The 24,761-nt window shown below is 47.2% G+C and overlaps 1 protein-coding gene and 1 long non-coding RNA gene across 7 annotated transcripts; one reads left to right on the forward strand and one right to left on the reverse strand.

Annotated features, from left to right (window-relative positions):
* Positions 1-349: 349 nt before the first annotated feature.
* Positions 350-2,502, reverse strand: LOC123381853. Its single transcript, XR_006589334.1, has 2 exons — positions 2,442-2,502; positions 350-834 (listed from the first exon to the last, which is right to left on the reverse strand). It is a non-coding gene; the product is annotated as an uncharacterized LOC123381853 (long non-coding RNA).
* A 1,185-nt stretch (positions 2,503-3,687) lies between these two features.
* Positions 3,688-18,826, forward strand: CENPV (centromere protein V). 6 transcript variants are annotated; one of them, XR_002738014.2, is made up of 6 exons: positions 3,688-4,155; positions 6,800-6,898; positions 8,487-8,556; positions 11,769-11,886; positions 12,182-12,431; positions 14,894-15,008. XR_002738014.2 is itself a non-coding variant. In XM_023243704.2 (6 exons), exons 1-6 carry the CDS (start codon positions 3,761-3,763, stop codon positions 16,445-16,447), a joined length of 894 nt encoding a protein of 297 aa, XP_023099472.2. In that variant the 5' UTR covers positions 3,698-3,760; the 3' UTR covers positions 16,448-16,724. The 6 variants fall into 6 exon arrangements, 5 of the variants coding, with proteins under 5 accessions (XP_023099476.2, XP_023099472.2, XP_023099473.2 ...); XM_023243704.2 differs by lacking the exons at positions 11,769-11,886; positions 12,182-12,431 and adding exons at positions 15,906-15,995; positions 16,323-16,724 and having other exon boundaries at positions 3,698-4,155; XM_023243705.2 differs by lacking the exons at positions 11,769-11,886; positions 12,182-12,431 and adding exons at positions 15,906-15,977; positions 16,323-16,724 and having other exon boundaries at positions 3,699-4,155.
* The last annotated feature ends 5,935 nt before the right edge of the window (positions 18,827-24,761 follow it).

The following is a 24,761-nucleotide window of genomic DNA, read 5'->3' on the forward strand; positions in this document are numbered from 1 at the left end:
CCATTGTCCCTTCTTCACTTTCCACCACCACCCTTGGCTGAAGCATAGATTGTAACCCCCTCTGCTCCCCTCTGAAATTGGCCTTTGGTGAGGAATTCAGGGCTCTCCCCATATCTTCTCCCCCACCTTAATCGAGGGGTGCTGCTTTTTCCTTCCTCCTCCTCAACTCCCTTTTTGTACCATCACCACCCAACACTTTCCACAATACTTCCTTGCTTTGGCCAGAAGCCATCAGGTAAGGTTGGAAAGAGTCTCTGACTTCCCTCGTTTAGTTTTGGAACCCCATTTACTCACTCTCCACCAGCCTGGGAATGAATATTGGGTCCTCAGCCCTGCCACCCTCTGCTGACAACGTCAGGTGATGCGGTTTTTTAGCTCAGGTTTTGATAAAGTGAAAAGAACAGTCACCAGGGGTACTCACACCTGCCAGCTCTCAAAGTTCTTGGTGGTTAAACTTGGAGAAAGGCCCCAGAAGACACTTGTAAGCACCCACGATCCCTCTGAATGAATTTTCTTTTCCCGTAATTGCTTTTGCTTTTAAAAATTGAAGAAGTTTTACACAGGGTTCTCATGTGGTCATCTTGCAATCCGTTTGGGTCTAGTTTGGAATGTGGCAACTGGAACAAAAAGAACCTTGAATTCGTTGCATACTTTGGTTTTGGTGCTGCTGTTTCTCACGGTCCTCAGCAGGGATTAAAAAAGAACTCGGCGTGCACAGCAGATCCCCGAAATTGGCGGGCTTGACTTCCTGGCAAATCGCTGCGTTTTTCCACTTTTCTGTTCAGGACCACTAAATGCTGAGGTGTGGATGCATACCGAAATAAAAGCGATTCACTGTGTTCAAAAAAAAAAAAAAAAAAGTAAACACATCGTACTGTTAAGGTAGCTTGAAATGGAGAAAACAATTCAGAGTTATTGCACATCCAGAACCCAAGAAGAAGGCAATTAAAGAGGTGTCTGACCCTGGGAATAACATTGATTCAATCAAGAGTGACTAGCGTAATAGGAAAAAATAGTCTACCTCTCAGATGAGTAGTAGTGAAACAATATAAATTAATGGAATGAAGTTAGGTGTATTTGAGAAAATGAGTGATTTTCATAGGATAATGGTTGATGGCACAGAGTATCAAGCAGGCTTTTTTGTTGTTGTTGTAGAAATAACAGCTGATTCTATACTTTATATGGAAACTCACAGGACTTAGAAAGGCTAACCCAATCTCAGAGAAGACCCAATCTGGAGGGCTTCCTCTGATTTCGAGACTAAGCCAAGTGAGACAGAGTGGCCTTGGTGTAAGGATAGCTAAGTAGATCAACAACTAGATATTCCCTGAGTTTGAGCCCTGCACCGGACTCTGTGCTGACAGAGCAGAGCCTGCCTGGGATTCTCTCCTCTCTCTGCCCCTCCCCCGCTGATGCTGTCTCTCTCTCAAAATAAACAAACATTAAAAAAGAAAAAAATTAACAAGACTGACAATACTGAATGTTGTGAGAGTGTAAAGCAACTGATGCTCTCCTACATTGCTGGTGGAGTATAAATAGAACAGCCGTTCTGCAAAACTGGCAGTTCTTACAAACACATAATCTATGACCCAGCAAGTCCACTCCCATGTATATAGTGAAATGGGTTCACAGGAAGACTTGTACGCAAGAGTAAATGTCAATGGCAGCTTCCTTGCATAACTGTCTCCAAACTGGAAACAACCCAGATGTCCATCAACAGGAGAATAAACTGCGATGTACTTAGAAGCCAAATATTACCTACCGATTAAAAAAACAATTGATACACAAAACAGCATGGATGGCTCTCAAGAACATTACGCTGAGTGAAAGATGTAAGACATAAAAGAGTACAAGATGTTTTTCAAAAAATTGTTGACGTTCGTTTTTGAGAGAGAGACAGAATGTGAGCAGGGACAGAGAAAGAGGGAGACACAGAATCCAAAGAAGGCTCCAGGCTTTGAGCTGTCAGCACAGAGCCCGATGCGGGGCTCAGGGCTTGAACCCAGGGCTTGAACCCATGGGGCTTGGGGCTCGAACCTGTGAACGATGAGCCATGAGATCATGACCTGAGGCAAAGTCAGACACCGACTAAGCCACCCAGGCGCCCTCTAAAATGAATTTCAAGAATAGGTAAAACTAACCTATGTGATAGAAGTCAGGATAGGAATCCCCTGTTTTCTTTTACCTGAGAGAAGCTCTCTGGAGTGCTGGAAATGTTCTATCTTTGAACTGGTGGTGGTTACATAGGCTTTGCTTTTAAAATATCTGCATTTTGCTGTATATAAACTATACATACCTTCAATAAAGAAAATAGGAAAAACTGAAACTATAGATTATTTGGAAATTTTTAAGAAAAAAAACCCCACTTCATATGAAACTCTATTGGACACAGTTAAAGCCATACTCAGAGGAAAATGCACAGTCATTAATATTTTGATTACCGGGGCGCCTGGGTGGCTCAGTCAGTTGAGCGTCCAACTTCTCCTCAGGTCATGATCTCTGGGTTCACAAGTTCGAGCCCCGCATCCGGCTCTGTGCTGACAGCTCAGAGCCTGGAGCCTGTTTCGGATTCTGCTTCAGATTCTGTGTTTCCCTCTCTCTCTGCCCCTCCCCCACTCCTGCTCTGTCTCTGTAAAATAAATAAACATTAATATTTTGGTTACCAAAAAATACTAAAAATAAACTATTTAATTCAATAAACTATTAAACTAATAAGGTAAAAATAGTGTTAATAAAGAGGAAAGTCGAAATTAAGGAAGTAGAAAATAAAACAGTAGAAAAATGAGTAAAAGAAAATGATATTTCTTTGAAGATAGGAATAAAATAGAGCAAGGAATAGGTTTAGCAAATACCTGGGCGCCATCAGTGGTTCCTGTGATTTTTGTCTTGAAACTTTGGTGCTCTCCTAACCGTGGGATTTGGTGCCGTTCATTCATTTACTAAATTTAAAAAACCAATCTGTTGAGGGGCCTGGGTGGCTCAGTCAGTTGGATGTCTGACTCTTGGTTTCCGCTCCAGTCATGATCTCTTGGTTCGTGGGCTCCAGCCCCCGGGACGGGTCTGCGTTGGGAGTGCCTGCGGAGCCTGTTTGGGATAATCTCTCTCTCTCTTCCTCTGCCTCAACCTCCCCCCCCCCCCCAAACTTGCGCTATCTCAAAATAAACAAATAAACATTAAAAAAAATCTGTTTCATAATCTGGCAAGAGAGACCAAGTTTAAGAGCCACGATTTCAGCTGCTATTTGTCTGGCAGACAGCAGGTGCCCGGCCATTTGCACGCATGAGCTCATTTCAGGTGCACGATGGCTCCTGCAAGGTAGGTACCGCCCCCCTCTTGGAGACGAAGTTACCCCAGGCTGGCCGCTCCGATGTGGCTGTGCATTCAGGGCTGAGCCTGGACTCTCCAGGTCAAGAATGTAGGGAATCAGAGGGGACGGAGGCTCCTCCGCAGGTGCCAGTGGGCTGTGGGTGTCGCGAGCGGAGGCCCGAGGCGCCGTCCCGTTAGGCCTGCAGGGTGGAGCGGGCAGGTGCAGGCCCTGAGGCGGGCGGGAGAGCGGGGGCTGTAACTTGCAGCCCCGGGGGCGGGGGGAGGGGTAAGGGGGGCAGCCAGGTGCCACCGGCCGGGGCCCCGGCCGCGGGTGCAGCGCCCCCTGGGCGGGTCGGTTGGCTGGCGGACGGGGACGCGCGCGGGGCGGCACGGGGACGCGCGGGGCGGCGGGGACGCGCGGGCGGCGAGGCCTGCGCGCCTGGCTGCGGGAGCCATGCGGCGGGCGAGAAGCGGCGCGGCCGCCAAGCCACGCGTGCAGAAGCGGCCGGGAGCCTCCGGGGCCCCCGCGGCCGCCGCCTCGGCCCCCAGCGCCAGCCGCTCCCGGCGCTCCACGGGCCAGGCCGGGGGCGAGAGCAGGGCGGCGGCGAGGCAGCCGTCGGCGAAGCGGCGGCCGACGCAGTCGTCGCCGCGGGCCCAGGAGGCGGGCCCCGGGCAGCCGCCGCCGGAGCTGCCTCTGCTCCCGCCGCCGCCGCCGCCGCCGCCGCCGCCCCCCGCCTCGCCCGCTGCCTCGCTGCCCGACCTGGGCGACCAGCGGGAGCGCTGGGAGACGTTCCAGAAGCGACAGAGGCTCACCTTCGAGGGCGCCGCCAAGCTGCTGCTGGACACCTTGTGAGTGCGGCCGGGGCCGGGCGCGGGACCCGGCGCCACGCGGACGCCCTCAGCGCGAGAGGTTTTCGGCTCCGCGTCCTTTCCCGCACCGTGACCCACGCGTTCCCGGGTGCTAGCACCGGGCGCGTCTCTAAGTGGCGCGGCCGCGAGGCTTGGCTCGGGGCCGGCGTGCGGCCCTTGACGGGGCACTGCGTCCCGGAGCGTGAGAAGAGCCGCGCCGCGTCCTGGGACACAAAGGGTCTTTCCCGGGGACAGCCATCGTGCTCGGGACGTTGTCCCTCGTCTGGGCGCGCCGAGGGTGCGGGGGGGCCTTTCCCAGCGAGGAGACGATAAAGCCCACGACTTTGTGCTCCTACCCGGGTCGCTTTTTATATTTGCGCACGTGTTTTTGGAGAGAGGGGGGCAGGGAGAGGCCGGCGGGTGGGCAGAAAAGCTGGAATAGTTGGGAACCAACCGGGAGGCGAGATCCCGTTATTGTTCCCGGCGCTCCCTGGGAGGGAGCGGAGTGCGGGGGAGGGGGTATTGATCCCGAGAGAAGCGCGCGCGAAGAGATGCTCGGCATCCGGGACGGCTTCGCGGGTACCTAAGCGGAGGGAGGGGGCCTCGATGCCCCTGGGTGGCTCGCTCTCCTTCGCGCTCCCCCAGCGTTGCTCCCGCGGGAGAAGAACCCCCAGGATCTGAGACGGATGGGCCAGGGGAGGATTTCAGAGTGTCCGTGGTGTTAGAAACCAGCTATGAACTCCGGCAGCGGCTGCCGGAGCATCTGGATCCCTACCCCGTAGGACAGTGGTGCTGCAGAGAACTATTTTAGCACCCTAATAATCTAGCTCCGTGTCCGTGATTTTATGAATTACGAAGAGCAGTCAAAACCACAGGAAAAACCAGGCCGACCTAACAATTGCATAACAACCCGAGGGTTACGCCTTTTCTTGATCAAAAAATGTTCTTTTGTCCTTAATCCAGAAGAAAGTGGTTAGGGTGCGTCTTCTCGGAGGTGAAATATTTGCTTACCTGTGTGCTTCGCTTTCTGATTTATCATCTTGGACTGCAGGCTGAACATTTTTTTTTTTTTACATTCGTCATTAAACATTTTTGAGCCCCTATGATGTGCTGCCCATTGCTAGGTGTAAGGGCTATAAAGACCCCATGAAATGTAAAACTCAAATTTGTAGTAAATTTTTACTTTAAAACAAACTTGATAAGTGGTCAAGAAAATGATTTTAAAATGTTGATAACAGACAAGGGAGCTCGTTTTGTTTTTACCTATCAGATTGGTTTGAGTGCGTACACTTATTTTAAAAAACCAAAACTCACTAAATTAACTTACATGCAAAACGAATGCATAACTCCGCACTGTTTTGTGAAAATATTATTGTATAGAAAGAAGTCTGTAGGAATCTATTGCATATAGTTAACTGTGGATCGCTCCGGGTGTTAAGATTATAGGAGACTTTCTTTTTTAACATTATCAAATGTTGTAACGTTTTAATTTTTTTTTTACAATGAGCGTTATTTGTATGTGCAGAAAAGATTTTAAATACAAGTTCACTGATTCAACCTGTAAAGAAACGTGGAATAACCAAAAAAATGCAAAATAAAACTGCATGTTTTTCCTGTAATTATTGCTCGAGCAGGGACAGCAGGGACACTTCTCATTGCTGAGAAGTGTTCAGCCCTTTTGGAGTGCAATTTGATGTTACTTATCAAGCTTAATAAAGTTCAGTTAAGGGCCTGGCTTATATATGTTTTAAAAGGATTAAAATAGCATGTCATATGGGGCACCTGGGTAACTCAGTTGGTTAAGTGTCTGACTCTTGGTTTCAGCTCAGGTCATGATCTCATGGTTGGTGGGTTCAAGCCCCACATGGGGCTCTGCTCTCACAGTATGGAGCCTGCTCAGAATTCTCTCTCTCACTGTCTCTCTGCCCTTCCCTCGCTCGTGTGCTCTCTCTCTCTCTCTCAAAATAAATAAATAAACTTAAAAAGAATGTAATGTGTACGTATAGCTCTGTGAAGAGTCCTGTATATGCAAGATACTGGTGCGGAATGTAGCAAACATTGCAGAATTCTTCTCAGAAGAAGCCTTTTCCCAACTACCAGGTTCAGGTCCCCTCGTTTTACTTTTTCCTAGCGGCTTGCACTACCACAGTCCCTTGAATACTACTTGGGTCATTTCTTTGATGGCTGCCTAAGGTTGCCAGGGCCAGGAGCCTTGTCTGCTGTATCTCCCTGTTCTCTCCTGGGTGTCTAGCTCATTTAAAAAAAAAAAATACAAATAAAAAAATCCAGGTAAGTCTTTGACATGTAAATACACATGTTTGAGTGGGTGGGATCAGGCTCCTCCACCCAAGTCCCATGGTGCATATTATTGGAATGTTTAATTTTTGCGACCTAATAGAATATAAGAAATTTTTTAAACGAGAGGTCATCGAAAAGACCTTTATAAAAGGCCTTTCTTTTATAGCATTGCCAGTACCTCCTCAAGAGAAGACTTTTGTCCCATCCTGCTTCCTTCTTCCAACAAGGAGAGAGAGAGAGAGAGAGAGAGAGAGAGAGAGAGAGAGAGAGAAAGCGTGAGCTGTGCAATAAGGTCCTGCCTGACTGTCCAGAACTCCTTAACTTTCTGATTTTTTGTTTCCCGTAGCGAATACCAGGGCCTGGTGAAACACACCGGAGGCTGCCACTGTGGGGCGGTTCGTTTTGAAGTTTGGGCCTCGGCGGACTTGCACATCTTTGACTGCAAGTGAGTTTTCTCTTCCCGAGTTGCTGGCGGGGACTTGAGAGTTAAAACATCATCTGGGGAGTCAGGGTACCGGGGAGACAGCGTTGGCCACCGGCTCATTGCTGTTGGCCTCAGGTGATGGGTACGTAAGGGTTCCTTCTATTTTTTTTTCCCTTTTGTACATACTAGACGTTTTCGGTAATATATATTTTTTTAAACATGGGGGAAGCTAAAAATAACCGAGCCTGCTCTGTGAGAAAGAGAGAGAGAGAGAGAGAGCACACAAGCGAGCTCACTCCTACAGTACATTCCCCGGGTGACACAGAGCAGGGCCCTCCCGGCTTATGCCTCCCAGCATCACCCCTCAGACTGTACTGGTGGAGGGTTGACACGGAGCAGTTAGCTGGAGGCAGGTCAGGCTGGGCACGGAATAACAAGCCTTGGTTGGGCACAGTCCTCACAGGAGTCTAGAGGTGGGGGTAAGCGGGGGATACGAGTGGAGGCTGTGCACACCTGGAAGCTTCCATGGGCCAGGCCCTCAGGCTCTGTTCTGGATGAGGCAGATGGTCCCAGCAGGATTCACAGAGGGCCCGCTTTGAGCACCTTCCCAGGCCAGTTGTCATAAAACAAAGGCACGACAGGTTGTGACTTCTGAACCAATAGTTAGCAGGCAACTAGTTGTTCAACGGGATCCGGTCCTTTTTTGCCCCCTCGACGGTGCAGTCCCTGAATCCCATAGGGATGATACATAAACACCACGGAATTACTCACATGGAGAACCGACCAGGCTACTAGCAGTGGAGTCCAGATTGGAGAAGCAGCACCGTGGGGACAATTTGTTAGAGGATTCTATATGAAATTCGACCTTTTTTCTCAAAGGCGGACGGAAAAGGGGGATTTAGATTTGATTCCGAAGATGGTCATTCCGAGGATTCATCCGACTCGGAGGCCAGGCTTTCTGTGATGGACAGATGAGGAAGCAGGAAACCCAAACCGCCTTGTCCGCTTTAGGTGTGGGGATCCCGGAGGCATAAGATGGTACCCATGCCGGGGCGCCTGGGTGGCGCAGTCGGTTAAGCGTCCGACTTCAGCCAGGTCACGATCTCGCGGTCCGTGAGTTCAAGCCCCGCGTCGGGCTCTGGGCTGATGGCTCAGAGCCTGGAGCCTGTTTCCGATTCTGTGTCTCCCTCTCTCTCTGCCCCTCCCCTGTTCACGCTCTGTCTCTCTCTGTCCCAAAAATAAATAAATGTTAAAAAAAAAATTAAAAAAAAAAAAGATGGTACCCATGCCTGACATTTGTTTTCTAAGTGTTTCTAGAATCCAGCAGTTCCCTTCACTGTAATAGGGTGTGTGTGGGGGGGGGGTGGTGTGGGAGGGTAGGCAGCAGGAATGTGGTCGTGACGGTCCGGTTTTCCGAGGGGTATGCAGCTTTGACCGCCGAGCCGAGACCCCCGGTGGCCCGTCCATCTGCGTGAGCTCCCCTTTCCCTGAACGGTGCTGACAGGGGCTTCACCTCTGGGGACATACTGGGGGGGGGGGGTGCTTGGGCACTCGGAGGGCACAGGTGCTTGTTTCACAATCTGGGAACTGCTCTTTTTTTTTTTTGTAGCTGCAGCATTTGCAAGAAGAAACAGAATAGACACTTCATTGTCCCAGCTTCTCGCTTCAAGCTCCTGAAGGTTAGTGCTAAGAGCAGGTGGGAGGAGCCCCTGACTCCCGGCGGGTCCCCTGTGGAGTGCGAGACTCGGGGAGCACAGCAGGACCTCTTCAGGGGGCCTTCATTTTCCTTGTCACCCCAGGTTTCACGTGTATTTCTACAAGGCTATATTATTTTCCCTCTTGAGATTTTGGATGAAGGTTTGGTGTGACTGTAGAAGCATTAAAAATAGAATCAAAAAATAAATACGGTCACCCAGATCCCATCAACCAAAGGTGACTACTGTTACATTTGGGTATATATCCTCGTGCATTATTTTCTATGTGGGTAAATACAACTAAATAATAATAATATTGTATATATTATCAGAGTAGGATTTTATCTTTTTTTTCTGTTGTATAACCAACTTTTATCATTTCCCCATGAAAAATATATGACTTAAAAACTTTGTTTAATGATGAATTAAAATTTCTATTGAGGTATAGTTGATATATAACATTAGTTTTAGGGGTACATCATAATGATTCAATATTTGTATATATTGCAAAATGGTCAGCACAGTTAGTCTAGTTAACACCTGTCACCGCCCATACAGGATATTTTTTTTCTTCTGGTGAGGACTTTTTTTTTTTTTAATGTTTTATTTATTTTTGAGAGAGAGAGAGAGAGCGTGAGCAGGGGAGGGGCAGAGAGAGAGGGAGACACAGAATCCGAAGCAGGCTCCAGGCTCTGAGCCATCAGCACAGAGCCCGACGCGGGGCTCGAACTCACAAATGGTGAGATCATGACCTGAGCTGAAGTCGGTTGCTTAACTGACTGAGCCACCCAGGTGCCCCATCTTGTGATGAGGACTTTTAAGATTTCTTCTCTTAGCAGCTTTCAAATACACAGCAGCAGCATCGTTAACTATAGTCACCATGCTGTGCGTTACATTTCCAGGCCTGTTTGTAACCAAAAGTTCGTAGCTTTTGACCTCCTTCACCCGTTTTGACCACCCACCCCCTTGCCTCTGCCAACCACCCGGCTGTTCTCTTAAGCTTAGTTTTTTGTTTTGTTTTTAAATTCTGCATGTAAATGGGATTATACAGTATTTGTCTTTCTCTGACTTATTTCAATTACCATAATTCCCTTAAGGTCCATCCATGCTGTCGCAAATGGCAAGATTTCATTCTTTTTAATGGCTGAATAGTATTCCATCGTGTGTGTGTGTTTGTGTGTGTGTCTGTACATCGTACCTCTTTATCCATTCACTCATGAGCGGACGCTTAGGTTGTTTCCATATTTTGGCTATTGTAAATAATGCAGCAATAAACATTAAAATGGTGAATTTTATGGTGTATGAATTATATCCCAGTTTTCAAAATCAAGTGCATTTCCAATATAAATAATGGACATTAAGAAACAAATTGAGACCATCATACCATTTGAAGTAATGCAAAGAAAGTTAAATACTTAGGTGTTCAGTTAACAAAATGCTTCCCTGATCTGTGTCCTGAATATCATAGAAGGTTGATGAAGTTATTGAGAAGAACTGGATAAGTGGACAGACACCATGTGTCTGTGGATGGCAACATAGTTTTGATGTTCGTTCTCCCCAACCCGCCTGCCTGTAGGTTTAATGCAATTTCTGTCAAAACCCCAGGAGGGCTTTTGCAGACATATGCAAGATTAACTATAAAATTTATTGGGAAACCCACAGGCCCTAAAATACCTAAAACAATCTCCACAGAGAACAGTGAAGTGGAACAAAGTAACTCCGCTTGCCACGAAGGCTTATTGTGTAGACGTAGTCATCAAGGTAGTGTTACATGGTCAGAGATGTGGATCGATAGAAAGGAATAGAGGCTCAGAAGTAGACTCAGTGCCATATGCTCAAATGATTTTTCAAAGGCACTGTTTCCTTGTTGATTTTCTGTCTAAGTGATCTATCCATTGACATAAGTGGGGGTGTGAAGGCCCCTCCTATGATTGTATTACCGTCCATTTCTTTATGTCTGTGAATAGTTGCTTGATGAATTTAGGTGCTTTCATGATGGGTCCATAGATATTTACAATTATTTACACTCCGTTGGATCGTTCCCTTTATCATTTTGTAGTGTCTTTGTCTCTTTGTTTTAAAATTTTTATTTTCTTAAATGTTTATGAGAGAGAGAGAGAGAGTGTGAGCATGAGCGGGGGAGGGGGAGGGAGAGAGAGGGAGACACAGAATCTGAAGCAGGCTCCTGGCAGAGCCCCACGTGGGGCTCGAACTCACAAACCGCGAGATCATGACCTGAGCTGAAGCTGGACACTTAACCGACTGAGCCACCCAGGCGCCCCCCGTCTCTTTGTTTTAAAGTCTGTTTTTTTCTGATGGAAGTCTTGCTACTCCGGCTTTCTTTTTGCTTCCATTTGCATGGTAAATGTTTTTTTGTCCCTTCACTTTCCTTCTACATGTGTCCTTAGGTCTGAAGTGAGTCTCTTGTAGGCAGCATGTGGATGGATCTTGCTGATTTAAACACTTTTTAACTTTACTATTTTGGGGAACTCTTTTGTGCTGGGTGGAGGTTTTGAAAGGTACACATGTAGCTCTTCCCTCCATTGTCCTTCAGCCCCTGAATCTCTCCCCCCACCCAGTCGTTTCCTAATGTATTTATACTGCCATTCCTGGATTTGCAGCATATTTTGTTATGTGAATGTACCATAAGCAGTTTCCTGTATTTGAACTTCTAGGTTGAGTGCAGTTTTCCCCCCCCAGTTATAAACAACACTGTGATGAACCTCCCCGTGTATAAATCTTTGGTAATTTAGCGATTCCTTTAGGATCAATTCTCTTAGAAATAAAATCTCTGGTCAAAGAATATAACCTTTTTATTTTTTTTAATTTTTTTCAACGTTTTTTATTTATTTTTGGGACAGAGACAGAGCATGAACGGGGGAGGGGCAGAGAGAGAGGGAGACACAGAATCAGAAACAGGCTCCAGGCTCCGAGCCATCAGCCCAGAGCCTGACGTGGGGCTCGAACTCACGGACCGCGAGATCGTGACCTGGCTGAAGTCGGACGCTTAACCGACTGCGCCACCCAGGCGCCCCAAAATATAACCTTTTTAAAAAAGGCTTTGGCACACTGGTGCTAATACGGGGTAGGATGGGGATTCAGTTGCTCCCTCGGTTCCCGTTGCCCCTTCTGTGGTCTGACAGACTTCTCTGTGCTTTGGTGTAATACTGTGTTTCCATGTCTGTCTCCTTTATTAGGGGCTCCCAAGTGCCACCTTTTGTCAGCTTCCGGTCTTGTGGGCGTGGCATCGAACAGGCCCTCAGGGTCTGGGAGGAAAACCTGAGTGAATGAATGAATGAGTGATGGTCTTTCCTGGTTAGTGAGATTTTTAATCCCAGATGCTTGGGGCTTATTTGTCTCCTTTTCTTTGTTGGCCCCATGATCCTTTGTGGGGGCGCCCCGGGGAGGAGGGGCACCCCCGGGCAGCACACTTCTCCGTCTTTCCCGTAAACCCGGAGAATGCCACTGTGCTCTCCTCGGAAGCCTGCTGGAGGCTGTGGCCCCAGTTCAGCTTCGTCCCTGAGCACCTGTGACAGATGGTTCCCGAAGGCGTCAGCAGGTACAGCCATTGGCTCTTGGGTCTTGGAATTGATACTTTTTTCCTCCTTAGGCCTGCTGCTCGCTGCATTTTCCTGGTGCCCTAGAGCAACATACTCAGCCCCAGCCTGTGGAAGGAGTGATTTTCTGTTTGTTTGATTTTTAATTAAGTGCAAAACCTCTTCATTCAACAAGTGTTTCTGGGACACCCCGCATGGCCCAGTGAACCCACTGAAACCCAGCGGCCAACTCGACAGACAAGGCCCTTGTTCTCTTAGTTGACGTGTTTTAGGTGGGCAGACAGATAAATAAGAAAAAATCCGGTAAGGCCATGTGGCAAGTTAAAATAGAGCAATGTGATAGAAGGTTGCTGGGTGGCTAGTGTAGATCGGTTAGGGAAGGTCTGGCTGGGGTTTACATGGCGAAGACGTGGGGGCGCCGGGGCTGGAAGAGTGTCCCAGGCAAAGGGAACGCTTGTCGCGGTGGGGCACGTGCTTGGCACGTCTGAGGAGCCGAACAGCGGCCAGACGGGTGCTCTGTGGGGGGCAGGTGAAGGAGCGGACCCAGATGGCCTCAGGGACAGAAACGGGACCAGACAAGGAGACACTGTGAAGGCCGTGGAGGGTTTCGAGCAGGGTGGTGACAAGGCCCGCTTGGACGATTTCAGAGCTCGCTTTGGCTGCTGTGTGGGGAATGGGTTGTGAGGGGGTAAGCACGGAGACAGGGAGGCAGCCAGGAGGTTGCTGGGGGGGGGGGGCAAGGGAGAGGTGATGGGAGCTTGGGTTGGGGTGGTAGTCATGGCGACTGAAGGGAAACAGATATTTGGGGTTTATTTCCGAGCGGTGGCTCTCAAGCTTCAGTGCGTGCAGGGTCAGCCAGAGGGCGTGTTAAAGGAGACCGCCGTAGGGCTGGGAGGGGAGGCCCAAGAATTGACCTTTCTTGCGCCTGGGACCACACTCGGAGAGCCACTGCTTCGGGGGAAGGGTGAACGGGGTTAGACAAAGGGTGGACGTGGAGAAGGGGGAAAGAGGCGTCGGAGTCACATCCACACCGTGGGGCCCGAGCAGCAGCTCGGCGATGGCGAGGCCAGCTCCCGGGGGAGGAGCAGGCGTGCGGGAGCGCTGGCCGCGGGGGTTCTTTCTCAGAAAAGTCCAACTGAGGACGGGGTGGACGTTCACCGAGACGGAGATGGAAGTGGGCAGCTGGGTGCGCCGGTCTGGAGTTGACAGCGAGCGGAGTTGCCGCTGCTGAAGCATTGAACTGTGAGACTGAGTCGCCGACACTCAGAGGCTTGGGCGGAGGGGCCTGAGAAGGATGGCCACCGGGGACGGGGACGGAGGAAAGTCGGTCGAGTGTGGTGTCCTCAGACAACCGGTTTCACAACGGAAGGACTGGTACCGAGAGGTCAGGTTAAGAGGAGCACGTTGGGAGGGGGGGCACCTGGGCGGCTCAGTGGGTTAAGCGGCCGACTGTTGGTTTCAGCTCGGGCCATGATCTCATGGTTCGTGGGTTCGAGCCCCTCGTCGGGCTCTGTGCTGACGGCTCGGAGCCCGGAGCCTGCTTCGGATTCTGTGTCTCCTCTCTCTCTGCCCCTCCCGTGCTCGTGCTCTGTCTGGCTCTGTCTCTCTCTCAAAAAAAAAAACATTAAAAGAAAAAACCAGAAATGGTCAAATACATACATACACAAACAAATAGGGTAATAAAATGGAAACGATAAGCTACTACACAAATTATTTCATACCTCGTTTCTCAATTAATGTTCAACCTTGGAGTTTGTTCCATGTTAGTATTTGGAAGTAGAACTGTCTCACTCTTTCTAAAAGCTGCAGTGTCCCCGTTTCATGGGTGTCCATCATTGCTGTGACCAGTGTTCTGTTGGCGGCCGTTTTCCGTTTTTCCAATTATCTGTAGCCTTGTTTTCAACAGTACTGTAGTATCTGCGTACGTACCGTTGGATGGATGTGGAATTTTGATGGCAGGATAAAGTTCCAGAAGTGGAATTTCTGTGCTAAAGGATGTGTTTTTCAATTTTGGTAGATGTTGCCAAATTTTAGCAATTTACGTCCCCATGGCTAGTAAGTGAGAGCGCGTGTACCAAGTCAACCAACTTTTATTTTGGCCCACCTGCCAGTGAAAAAAATAACCTTGCAGTTTATGAGCGCGAATATCATTTCATAGGTAGGCAGAGTGATTTGCTTTCCCTTTTCTCTGTTTGCCCGGTTTCGTGTCCTTCTGCCCAGTTTCCCGTTTGTATTATCCATTAAGGAAATTAGCCCTTTGACCGTGATGTCTGGCAAATATTCTTTTCCTAGTTTGTCCTTAGTAGATGAACTCCAGTAAAATCAACACTTGTCTTAAGATCTCGAGCAGTGCTGTTTGGGGACAGGGAGAGCCAGTCCCTGGGGTGAGCCTTTTAGGCCCGGAAGGCGGGCATTTTCTCTTCCTGACGTTGACGGGATGTGCTGTCTTGCCGTGGATTCGGGACCGCTTGAGGCTGAGTTGTTCGGCAACGCACTTGACAAAGAGAAGCCGTGAGCTGCCACGCTCAGGGCCGACGTGTCTCTGGGCGGCGTAGGTGGGCCCTTGTCCCGGAGCCGCCTCCAGTCTCTGCGGGAGATTGGACGTGTCCTCGTAATCCTGAAAGCCCTACAGAAGGGCTCCCCCCCCCCCCCCCCCCGTTGAGCCTTTTAAAAGATTTAATTTTTTTTGATGACCAAAAAAAACAAAAAAAGAACCACCACCTCTTTGTAAAAGGAGAACATTTATTTTGCCTGTTCTTGCTTAGGGAGCAGAGAGTATAACCACATACACGTTCAACACGCACAAGGCGCAGCACACGTTCTGTAAGAGATGCGGCGTTCAGAGCTTTTACACTCCCCGCTCCAACCCTGGAGGCTTCGGTAAGTGAAGGGGATGGGCCGCCAGCCCAGGGCGGGGGTGGTGGTGGGAGGACACGGAGACGCGCCGTGTGGCTGCTCCCGGTCAACGCGGGCCGATTTGGCTTGCCTCCTGCTTGGCCGGGCCCTTCCACACGCGTGTTATGGAAGAACAGGGCTCTTTCAGCCAAGGTTCTTTTTTTTTTTTTTTTTCTCAAATGATGGCATAGAAGGTTGGGGTCTGGTTGTTCGCCCAGAAACCTTCCTGGGCCGGCTCTGCCAGACCTGCGTGTCGCTGGGGCTGACATTAAAGGGTGGACAGAGAAGAGGAGACGGGCCGGGGTTGGGGCCAGGGGGGTGGGTAGGGGAGGGAATTTTAACACCCGTGATGGTTAAGGGAGTGAAGGAGGCAAGAACGAGGAGGATTGATAATGCCATTTAAAAAATTACTCCGTTTGGGGCGCCTGGGTGGCTCAGTTGGTTAAGTGTCTGACTCCAGCTCTGCCTGTGAGTTCAAGCCCCACGTCGGGCTCTGTGCTGCCAGCTCGGAGCCTGGAGCCTGCTTCGGATTCTGTGTCTCCCTCCCTGCCCCTCCCCCACTCAACGTTTTGCCTTCTATCTCTCAAAAATAAATAAAAATGTTAAAAAATTAAAATACTCCGTTTGTTTCAAACACACACAGCAGAATCCCCAAGCCCCTCTTCAGGTGCAGTTAGGGTCTGAGGAGAGGAAGCAAGCTTGGGACAGTTGTTCAGGATGACCTCAAATGCAGTGTGAGTTGAGTGGGAAGCAGCAGGTGTTCCCTGGGATCTGGTGCCCTCCAGAGCTGTGGTGGGGCCGCTGTGACCGCGGCGGTTTTGTGCCTTATGGTTGGCGGGGTGTGACAGCACCCTTGTCCTCCCCGCCCCATTTGTTCACCAGCTCCCGTTTGTTCCTCATCTGTCCCGTGGAGAGGCCTTCCTGCCTGCCTTAATCAAGAAAGGCTTTCGGAAGGTACAAGATCCTATAAAGGTGGGCAGGTGTTTAATGCTTAGGAAGTTCTATCTAAACCCTGGAAGAGGCCTGTGGATTCTTCAGGCTGCCAGTCAGATGGTTCTAGGCGTGAATCTTTGTACTCTCGGCGTGGCACTGAATGGTATCCAACCTTGGCATCCCTGGTTTAGGAAGTCTGGTCCCCATCTGAGAGGTGAGGAAAGCAAAGCTTTACCAGCGTGTCGCTGTTGATACACGGATCGGCGGTACGGCGACGCTTGTGGGTGTGGGTTTGTCCTAGAGCCAGCACAGTACCTGCTGTCATTCACACCTGGGACCTTGCTTTTTCTGTGTCACCTCCCCTAGGAATCGCCCCCCATTGCCTAGATGAGGGCACCGTGCGGAGTGTGGTCATTGAGGAATTCAATGGCACCGATTGGGAAAAGGCCATGAAGGAGCACAAGACCATCAAGAACATGTCTAAAGAGTGAGCTCCTGCTTCGCCCTTCCTGAAAAGGAGGAACGATGGGGGCAGCAGCTTTGCTGTCCCCGCCGCACCTCGGTGGTGCTCGTGAATGTGGCTGACTGGGGCCACCGGCTCCGTTGGCCAGCGGCCATCTGGATGTTCGCAGTTCGCTCCAGCTACCAGTCTCTTTAGGCAGCTCTTTGTCCTTCCTCAGCCCAGATTTTGATGTAGGCTAGTTGGTATCCTTTCTCTTCTCAACTTTTGTGTGATCTTTTAGAAAAATAAATATTTTTAACATGAAAGCAGTTGCCACGGTTGATCATTGTCTTTGCACTTTGATTTTGCTTCTGAGGCCAGTCATTTAATAGCAGATTGATTGATCGATTGATTATTTTAGAAGGGGGGAGGGGCAGAAGGAGAGAGAGAATCTTTTTTTTTTTTTCCTTAAGTTTATTTATTTGAGAGAGAGACAGCACAAGTGGGGAAGGGGCAGAGAGAGGGGGAGAGAGAATCCCAAGCAGGCTCCACCCTGCCAGTGCAGAGTGTGATGGGCTCAAACTCATGAAACTGCAAGATCATGACCTGAGCTGAAACCAAGAGTTGAATGCTCAACCAACTGAGGCACCCCTGATTTCTTTTTTTTTTTTTAATTGGGATAAAATACCCATAACATGAAATTGACCATCTTAATCATTTTCAAGTGTCCAGTTTAGCAGTGTTAAGTCCATTCACGTTGTTGTGCAGCCAATTTCCAGAACTTTCCATCTGGCAAAACTGAATCTCTCTACACATTAAAGAACAGCTTTGAATCTCTCTCTATATATATGTATACGTGTGTGTATACACATATATATATACATATATATGTGTGTGTATACACACATATATATACATATATATGTGTGTGTATACACATATATATACATACACACATATATACACACATACACATGTATGTATTACTGTTTATTTACAACTTTTTAAAATATTTATTTCTGAGAGAGAGACCATGCGAGTGGGGTAGGGGCAGAGAGAGAGGGAGACACAGAATCCAAAGCAGGCTCCAGGCTCTGAGTTGTCAGCACAGACCCTGACGTGGGGCTTGAACTCACGAGCTGTGAGATCATGACCTGAGCTGAAACCGGATGCCCAACCGAGTGAGCCACCCAGGTGCCCCTATTTACAATTTCTTAAATGCTTATGTTTGAAAGAGAGAGCATGAGTGGGGTGGGGGGCAGAGATAGAGGGGGACAAAGGATCTGAAGCAGTCTCTGTCCTGACAGCACAGAGCTCAGTGTGGGGCTCGAACTCACAAACTGTGAGATAGGACCTGAGCCAAAGTCGGACGCTTAACCGACTGAGCCACCCAGGCACCCTGAGTCTGTATTTTTTTTTTTTAAACGTTTAATTATTATTGAGAGACGTGAGCAGAGCATGAGCAGGGGAGGGGTAGAGACGGGGAGACACAGAATCCGAAGTAGGCTCCAGGCTCCGAGCTGTCAGCACAGAGCCCAACGCGGGGCTCAAACTCACAAACCGCAAGATCATGACCTGAGCCGAAGTCGGTCACTTAACCAACTAAGCCACCCAGGCGCCCCAACTGAGTCTGTATTTTTAAATGAAACAACATTTAGGAAGGTAGAATGGAAAAGTAACTGTGTGAACAGAGATAGGGACCCAGAGTAAAGCCAGACTGGACTGGAGGCTTCCGATGGGAGGAAGTAATAGAAGGAATCAGAAAAACATGTTAGAAGCCAGCCTGTGGACAGTGTTGGATATTAAGCTCAGGAATTTGGCCTTTATTTTATTGTCATTGGGAACCCCCAAACAGCTTTGAACAGGATGAGTAATGCCTGGCCCGTTACGGAGTCTCTTGACTGGTTCCCCTGTCCCCCGACCCGCCTCGCTTCACATTGCTGCTTGTTGTAATCAGGTCAACTTTCCTAGAGCATTCCTTTCGTTACCAAATCCTGAGTATATTCATAACGGCACATGCTTAATAAACATTTGCTCTTTGTCTAGGGAGATTAATCATGAAGTGACTCGTGAGGGAGACTAGACCGGGAGAAGGAACAGGGAGAGGAAATGCAGAGGGACTGGTGTTCCGTAGGCTCACCACCTCTTCCAGGCTGGCGGACAGCATGTTCACTGTAAGGTTGGAAGGCGCTGGTAAGAAATTACACAGGTAAAACATGAGTGCCTGATCTACCCTTCCTATTGCAATGTTATATAGAAACATAATTTTGTGTATCCTGCAAAACATCAGTGGTGCCACACTGCACCTTTTCTGCAGTTTGCATTTTTAAGGATATCTTGACCTCTTCATATCAATATACATATCCTCATTATTGACTGTGACATAGAATTGCACAGAAGGGGGGCGCCTGGGTGGCTCAGTGGGTTAAGCATCTGACTTCGGCTCAGGTCATGATCTCGCGGTCCGTGAGTTCGAGCCCCGCGTCGGGGTCTGTGCTGACAGCTCAGAGCCTGGAACCTGCTTCGGATTCTGTGTCTCTCTCTCCCACTCACGCTCTGTCTCTCTCTCTCAAAAAAAAAAAAAAAATTAATAATAAAAAGAATTGCACAGAATGGATATTGTTTAACTTTTTTTTTTCATGGAAAGTTGGGTTTTCCGCTTTTCCTTTTGGTGAGTATTGGCAATAAACATCCTTTTCCATGCATCTTTCTATATTTGTGTATTTGAGGATCTTTGTTGTCTATGTTCTGCGTTCAATAGAGGAAGGAAATGGTTCTAGAGACTGCAAGAACTTGCCAAAGTCAGACTCAACTGGCTGTAGTTAGTGGATATCCAAGTGATGAGATTCTCAGATTCTTTTTTTTTTTTCCTTTCCTGAAATCAACCTTCACTTTCACGCTGGAGGCACAAGGGCCGGTGCTTGCTTTTGTGACTGATGGGAAGCTCGAGGCTGGTTCCCCCATCACCCCTCCTGGGGCGGGAAGAGGGCCCATGCCACAGGACGCTGCCGTTGCCCCAGTCCTAGGCTAACATACGGGTTCTGAGAGAGCACGCTTTTGATGTTTCCTGGCATTTCCTTCTGGGTGATGGTGCCACCATAGGACCGCCTACACCGCCTTGACCCGAGTCGATGGGGAATGTCACATTTGAGCCTTTTGAGTTCCTAGGCTCCGATTCGCTCTTTGCAGATCACTAGAATTCTTTCCTTTATGACCTTGCCTCTTCCAAACGCCTCAGACCTTTTCCCATGTGCACTTAATTAGATCACATGTTATTCAGCTTTTAATTACTGTCGACTCCACTTCCGTGTGGATTTTTCTTACAACATCAGCATGGGGCGGGAGCCCCACTGGCAGGGGTGAGAACCGCACAGGGGGTACACGCAGGATTCGGCCTTGACCGTGACCAAGACCAAGAGCTATGATCAAACTAGAGCTCTGTTTTTGTTCCCCAACCTCTTGTGGTCCCAAGAACATAAACATTCTCTAGTTCTGGTGACTGTTCCATCCCGTTCTATCCGTCTCTCCATGAGGTTTGACACAAGGGTCACTTTTCACAGAATTCACTGACCTTACGCCCTGATGCTTTTTACCACCAACAGACGAGATAGGTGGTCTCCAGGGTAAGGTAAGTACCCTCCAGAAAATGCTCTGTTGGTATGTGGGAAGAAAATGTTGGGATTTTAACATATCCTTTTAAAATTTATTTTCTGTGGATGTTTTAGAATATATATATCAGCACTCAAACATACATTATGTTATTATTAACGGGTGCCTCGGTGGCTCAGTCAGGTGAGCATCTGATTCTTTGGCTCAGGTCATGATCTCAGGGTCATGGGCTGGAGCCCCCATCAAGCTCTGTCCTGGGCATGGGGCCAAGAATCCATGTTTTGGATTCTTTCTCTTCCTCTGCCCGTCTCCCTCATTCACGCATACTCTCTCTCATATATATATATATATTTTTTTCACCTGAATATATATGTATATATATGGTTGAAAAATCATAGGAGATCACTGCTGTATTTCCCCCTGATCAGCGCTACCCATCAAACATCTATCTATCCATGGTTGTAGCAGTTTCTATTTCTTTTATTTTTATTTTTTTAAGTTTATTTATTTACTTTGAGAGAGACAGAGACAGCATGGGGGGTGGGGAGGAGCATAGAGGAAGGGGGGGGAGAGAATCCCAAGCAGGCTCCACACTGCCGGTGCAGAGCCTGACCTGTGAGAGCCCCTGCCATGCAAGATCACGACCTGAGCAGAAACCAAGAGTCAAATTCTTAACTGACTGGGCCCCACAGCTGCCTCCCAGTTTCTAGTTCTTGAGAATAAATGCATACACATGGAATTGCAGAGTCCAGGGATACGTACATATGCAAGTTTTTTGATATATCGATTTCCAGAAGGTTCTACTATCTTGTGTTTCCTCCAGCAGCATATATGTGTTCATACCCTCACCTACAGAACACTAGGCGTTATTATTTATAGAAATCTTTGCAAATTAGATACATGAAAAGTGACATTTTCTTTTAATTTTTATTTCTTGGGGCACCTTCAGCTCAGGTCATGGTCTCACAGCTTGTGGATTCGAGCCCCGCATTGGGCAGAGCCTGGAGCCTGCTTCGGATTCTGTGTCTCCCTCTCCCTCTGCCCCTCCCCTGCTCACGCTCTGTCTCTCTCTTTCTCAAAAATAAATAAACATTAAAAAAATTAATTTGTATTTATTATTACTGTGATTTATTTTTTTCCCATTTATTGTGTGTGTGAAAGAGAGAGAGAAAGAAATACCTATTCATGTCATCTGCAGTCTTCATCTTCCTCACTGGAAACCCCTCCCACCCTATTCCAATCAGCACCTTCAGTGAAAAATGGATTTTCATTCTTGCTTTAATTTGCATGCTCTGGCTACTGCTTAGGCTAAAGAGTTGTTTATTGGCCATTTGGATTTGCCTGCTAATAACATTTAAAACTTTTTTGTTGTGGGGGCGCCTGGGTGCTCAGTTGGTTAAGCGTCAAGCTCTTGATTTCAGCTCAGGTCATGATCTCATGATTTGTGAGATCGAGCCATGTGTTGGGCTCTGTGCTGACAGCTGCAGAGCCTGATTAAGATTCTCTCTCTCGGGGCGCCTGGGTGGCGCAGTCGGTTAAGCGTCTGACTTCAGCCAGGTCACGATCTCGCAGTCCATGAGTTCGAGCCCCGCGTCAGGCTCTGGGCTGATGGCTCAGAGCCTGGAGCCTGTTTCTGATTCTGTGTCTCCCTCTCTCTCTGCCCCTCCCCCGTTCATGCTCTGTCTCTCTCTGTCCCCAAAATAAATAAATGTTGAAAAAAAAAATTAAAAAAAAAAAAGATTCTCTCTCTCTCTCTGCCCCTCCCCCATGCTCTCTCGCTCTCTCTCAGAAATAAATAAATAAATATTAAAAATAAATACATAAAATTCTTGTTGTGAAATATCTGTCTTTTCCTTTAGATAGTTTCCAGCCTGGCTTGGTAAAGAACTGCCCTGCTCCAAGGTATATGTGCATTTAGTCTCCCAAATTTCCCAAATGATATGTATATATACGATATGACACATATGATATAGATAGATAGATATAGATATAGATATAATTTTTTTTTTTGAGAGAGAGAGAGGGAGAGAGAGCAGAGGCACAGAGAAAGAAAGAGAATTCCAAGCAAGCCCCACGCCCAGTGCCCAGCACGGAGCATGATGTGGGGCTCAACCATGACCCTATGATCATGACCTGAGCCGAAATCGGGTTGGATGCTGAACCGACTGAGCCATGCAGGTGCTCTCTATAAACAACATTGTTTCGATTTTTGCATGTAAATCTATAATTCATCTAGAATATATTTTTGTATTTGGTATAAGGTAGGGAGCTTTTATTTTCTTCCAAATGCCTGACCAACCATACACATTTATAAAATCCTTTCTCGCTGAATTAAAATGTCAACATCATAGAGTGATTCTCATATAATTTGGATCTATGTCCAGATTTTTTCTTCTGTTCAACATTGGTTTACTCCTTCACCTCTGTTTTGATTGCAGTGGGTTTATATGTTTTAATATATAGAAATGCAGGTCTCATATTTCTTTCCCTTTTAATATTTATATTTTGGCTATCCTTGGACATTTTTGCATCTAATATACTTTTCAGATAATTTTGTTGAGGCCCAGAGAGAACCCAGTAAGATTCTGACTGCAACTATATTAACTTTTTATATTAACTTTGTAAGAAGGGGATTTATACATATGTATATAACATGTAAACATATAGATTTCTAAATTAAAACTTACATGTACTACATACGTTTGGTGTCCAATTTATTTATTCACTTTGTACAGAGTTTTGTATCCGTTTAGCGGGGAATGTAGTACAGCTCCCCGTTTATTCAGGTCCTGCAGTAAACTTGTTTTAACTTTTTAAAACTGTATATTCGATAGAAAAGCAGGAAGCACTAACATCTGGTTAAAATATGAATGATTTCTTTTAATTTTTTTTTTTTTTTTTACTTTATTTATTTTGAAAGAGAGAGAGCGGGGGAGGGGCAGAGAGAGTCCAAGCAGGCTCCCGAGCCTGACATGGAGCTTGATCCCATGAACCATGAGATCACGACCTGAGCCGAAACCAAGAGTCTGACGCTCAACCAACTGAGCCACCCAGGTGCCACTATGAATAAGATTTCTACTCTAGCATTTTGTATTTACTAGGCTGGCAGGTCAGACAGAGTATCACCGGGTTCACAGAGTGATGTATCCTTAGAGTGAACTAGAACATTTTACTGTAATCTCTTTTTCACACTATTTCTTGAGTTGCGACATAATTCATATCCCGTAACATTCACTCTTTTTAACTCCTAGGTTTGAGTATATTCACAAGGTTGTCCAACCTTCACCACTATCATTTCCAGACATTTCCTCACCTCGCGTGCATTAGCAATCACTCCTTTCCTGTACCCCCACGCCTTGGAAACCACTAATCTACTTTCTGTCACTATGAATTTGCCGATTCTGGACATTTCATACAAATAGGACTCATACCATATGTGGCCTTTTTTTGTCTGGCTTCTTTCACTTAGCATAATGGCTTCAAAGTTCATCCTCACTGTGTCCGGACTTCATTTCTTTTTATGGCTGAATAATAAACAATGCCATATTTTGTTTATCTCTTCATCAGTTGATGGGACATTTGAGTTTTATGAATGAGGCTACTCTAAACACACGTTTACAAGTTTTCATGTGAACATATTTTTAGTTCTCTTGGATATAGACCTAGGAGTGCCACTGCTGGGTCCTCTAGGAAATCTTGAAGTTACTAAGGAATTGTGAAACTGTTTTCCACAGTAGCTACACCATTTTACATTCCCATCAGAAATAAGAGAGTTCCAATAGCTCCCTATGCTCACCAACACTTGTTATTTAGTGTTTGTTGGTCTGTTTTAATCAGCCCTCCTGGTGGATATGACGTAGCATCTCATTGTGGGTTGTTTTTTTTTAAATTTTTTAAAATGTTTATTCTTTTTTTTTTTTTTTTTGAGAGAGAGTGTGTGGGGGAAGGGCAGAGAGAAAGGGAGACAGAGAACCTGAAGTAGGCTCTGCACTGTCAGTGCAAAGCCCAACATGAGGCTCAAACCTATGAACCGTGAGATCATGACCTGAGCTGAATTCAGACACTCAACCAACTGAGCCACCCAGGTGCCCCTCATTGTGTTTTTTATTTGCATTTTCTTCACGACTAATGATGTTTTTGTGATTGTTGGCCATTTGGATATCTTCTTGAAGAAATGTGTATTCAAATCTTTTGCCTGTTTTTTACTTAGGTTGTCTTGTTGTTGAATTGTAAGAGCTCTTTATATATTCTGGATACTAGACCCTAATCAGATATATGATTTGCAAAACATTTTTCTCATTTCATTTTGTTGGTAATGTCCTTTGAAGCATAAAGTTTTCTGTTTTTTGTTTTGCTTGTGCTTTTGGTTTCATATTTCAGAAACCACTGGGGTGCCTGGGTGGCTCAGTCGGTTAAGCGTCCGACTTCCGCTCAGGTCATGATCTTGTGGTCTGTGGGTTTGACCCCTGTGTCAGGCTCTGTGCTGACAGCTCAGAGCCTGGAGCCTGCTTTGGATTCTGTGTCTCCCTCTCTCTGTCCCTCCCCCACTCATGCTCTGTCTCTCTCAAAATAATAAACATAAAAAAATTTTAATTAAAAAAAAAAACTGTTGTCTGATCCGAGGTCACAAAGATTTACATCTGTGTTTCCTTCTAAGAGTCAAATAATTTTGGCTCTTGCATTTAGGTCTTGGCAGTAATTTTTGAAATTGGGATGTGTGAATCTTCCAGCTTTGTCCTTTAAGGCTGTTTTTG

The sequence above is a fragment of the Felis catus genome, chromosome E1 (assembly GCF_018350175.1).
Source record: "Felis catus isolate Fca126 chromosome E1, F.catus_Fca126_mat1.0, whole genome shotgun sequence".
Classification (NCBI taxonomy): domain Eukaryota; kingdom Metazoa; phylum Chordata; class Mammalia; order Carnivora; family Felidae; genus Felis; species Felis catus.